Source organism: Cryptomeria japonica, chromosome 7 (genome assembly GCF_030272615.1).
Source record: "Cryptomeria japonica chromosome 7, Sugi_1.0, whole genome shotgun sequence".
Classification (NCBI taxonomy): Eukaryota; Viridiplantae; Streptophyta; class Pinopsida; order Cupressales; family Cupressaceae; genus Cryptomeria; species Cryptomeria japonica.
The window spans coordinates 101926429-101929062 of record NC_081411.1 but is presented as its reverse complement, the minus strand read 5'-3'; the positions used below and the strand labels follow the sequence as shown (position 1 = coordinate 101929062).

The 2634-nt window shown below is 33.0% G+C and overlaps 1 protein-coding gene across 1 annotated transcript; it reads left to right on the top strand.

Annotated features, from left to right (window-relative positions):
* The first annotated feature begins 1628 nt into the window (after positions 1-1628).
* On the top strand, positions 1629-2396 carry LOC131064247 (replication protein A 70 kDa DNA-binding subunit A-like). Its single transcript, XM_057998338.2, has one exon. The coding sequence runs from the start codon at positions 1629-1631 to the stop codon at positions 2394-2396; it is 768 nt and encodes a 255-aa protein (XP_057854321.2).
* The last annotated feature ends 238 nt before the right edge of the window (positions 2397-2634 follow it).

Here is a 2634-nt window from a genome sequence, read left to right as displayed (position 1 = left end):
TAATTTATCATCAGATTAAATCTAAAAGGATTTTGAAACTAAGAAACAGGTATATACAATATCCTTGCATGATGTTTTGTTTATTTCATATGAGCTGTACAATATTCAAATCTTCCAATAAATAAAACTTTTAGGATTAAATAAATTAACTTTCTGCCATAACATTGACTAGCATGTATGCTAAGTTGTGAGATTTGTCTGAAACAAAAAAGGTCTATATGCACAATGGCATCTCTAGCAACCACCTCTGAATCGATAGAGCACTCCACAATTGATAGTTTGGTAAGCTAAATTATCAAACCTTTTCAAAATAGAAATCTTTTATGTTCTTTTTTTTGACAATACATCTCTCTTTTCCATACCATCCTTTTTCCATAGCATAGTCCAAAAGTAGATGAATACTCTATAGATAACATAGCTTGATTACATACTCTACTAACACATGCTTTACATTAACAAGTAAGCACATATATGACTTGCTTAGTGTTAAAATTAAATCCTCTATATTCATATTTTTTTTGTTGGAAAAAACCCAAGAGTATGCCCCTACCCCTTTTGCAATTCAATCTATCAATGCTGGGGATGAGCTTCCTTCAACATTGCTACAAGTTTTGTCATTTCAGAAAATGCAGAACAACACAGATGATACTGACAAACATAAATTAGTGTTATCTAATGGCACATACATGCAGTTAGCAATCTTGCCTTCTAAATATGCTACTCTAATAGATTCAAATATTCTAAAAAAAGGCACAATAGTCCAGTTATCGAGTTATACATGCAAATACATATGGAACACAAGGTAGGAAACAAACTATGGTTATTAAATATGATATGTTTGATCTCTATTTAATTGTTTTTAAGTATAATTGATAGTAATTTAAAAAGAAGTCTTTTCTTTTCACAGGATTATTGTAATACTTAGTCTGCAAGTGAAACACAGTGATTGCCCATTCTTTGGTAAACCAGTATACCTATTCAAAGAACAACAACCAGAAATAATGTCTGAGGACAAACCATCAACATCTAAATGATCTCTTCAGTTTTCTATTGAATTGCCATCCCCGCAAATGATGACTTTTGAAAATATAAGCCCGATCAAAAATTTGAATCCATACCAAAATAAATGGACAATCAAAGGTAGAGTTACTCATAAATGCCCTATCAAGGCATATAGCACAACCACAAAAAATGGGCATGTGTTTAGCTTTGACATTGTTGACTATGAGGGCTGTGAAATTAGAGTCACATGTTTTGATGAAATAGCTCAGTTACACTCTAACTGTGTGGAAGTAGGTTCACATTATATTATTTCAAAGGGATCCATTAAGGAAGCAAATGCAAGGTACAAAAAACTAAATAGTCATTTAGAAATCATCTTATCTGATACATCCATACTGAAACGCTGCAGCAATGAAGAACAAGCAGATCAACAACGTTCTCTTTTCATGTCCATTAGTGAATTGTTTCATCTAACAAATAACACGTTGGTTGACATAATTGGTTTTGTTTTATACATTAGAGATATCATTCCAATACACATGAAAGATGGCAGTCAAACACATAAGTGAGTTGTGAAAATTAATGATCTGTCTGGATCAACAATTGAGATTAACCTATGGGGTCCAATGGTAGAACAAAAAGGCCTAGAATTGAAAAATATGTTAACCAATGATAGTGTGGTTATCCTTGCTTTGCGTAATGCTCGTGTTGCTTATTTCAATGGAAAGATTATAAACATAACAGCTGTGACCACATTACATATCAACCCACCTTTTCCAGAAGCAGAACCTCTAACATTAAGAGGAAAGGACCCTTTGCTTGTTGTACCCTTTGTTCCAGAAACTATCCACGTAGATGGGAAATATAGTAGAATGACTATTTCTTCAATCTGTGAGAGGATGAGTATCAAACCAGAAACAATTCAAACTACTTTGCTGGCTGTTCTGCATTTTGTAAACATAACTGATAAAAGATTCTATTATGCAGCTTGTCCACTAATAGTCAATGGAAGGCCATGCAAAAACAAATGTACACAACAAGTTGATGATTCTTGGTACTACCCTAGATGTGAAATGACTATGCAAGACTACAACTATAGTTACCTCTTGCCAGTAAAGTTACAAGATGCCACAGGTACTCTTTGGGCCACTGCATTTGATGACGTTGGCATTCACTTGCTACACAAAACTGCAAAAGAGCTTTGTGCACTGGAAAATGATGCAACAACAATAGAAACACCTTTCTTAGTGATTAAAAGACTTTTGTCACATCACTATTCATTCACACTCTTGGTGTCCACTGACACATACAATTCAGAATCAAAGATGAAAGGCACAGTCAATAAAGTCTCTCCTGTTGACTTCAAAGCTGAGTGTGATGCACTACTTGCATAAATTGGTCGCCTAAGTACACAGGCTTAGAATTATAAAGCATATTTCTTGATTATTAAACTTTCAGTTTATAATACAATTATTACATTAGATAATTTACATATTTAATAGTTTTACAAATACAAACAATTACCTTTTATGAACACATGGCTGCTTCTATAAATATCTATATGTACATTTCTTACATCTATCTCTTATCTCTTTGAAATTCTTTCCTCCTGACATAATTTTTTTTCACTCA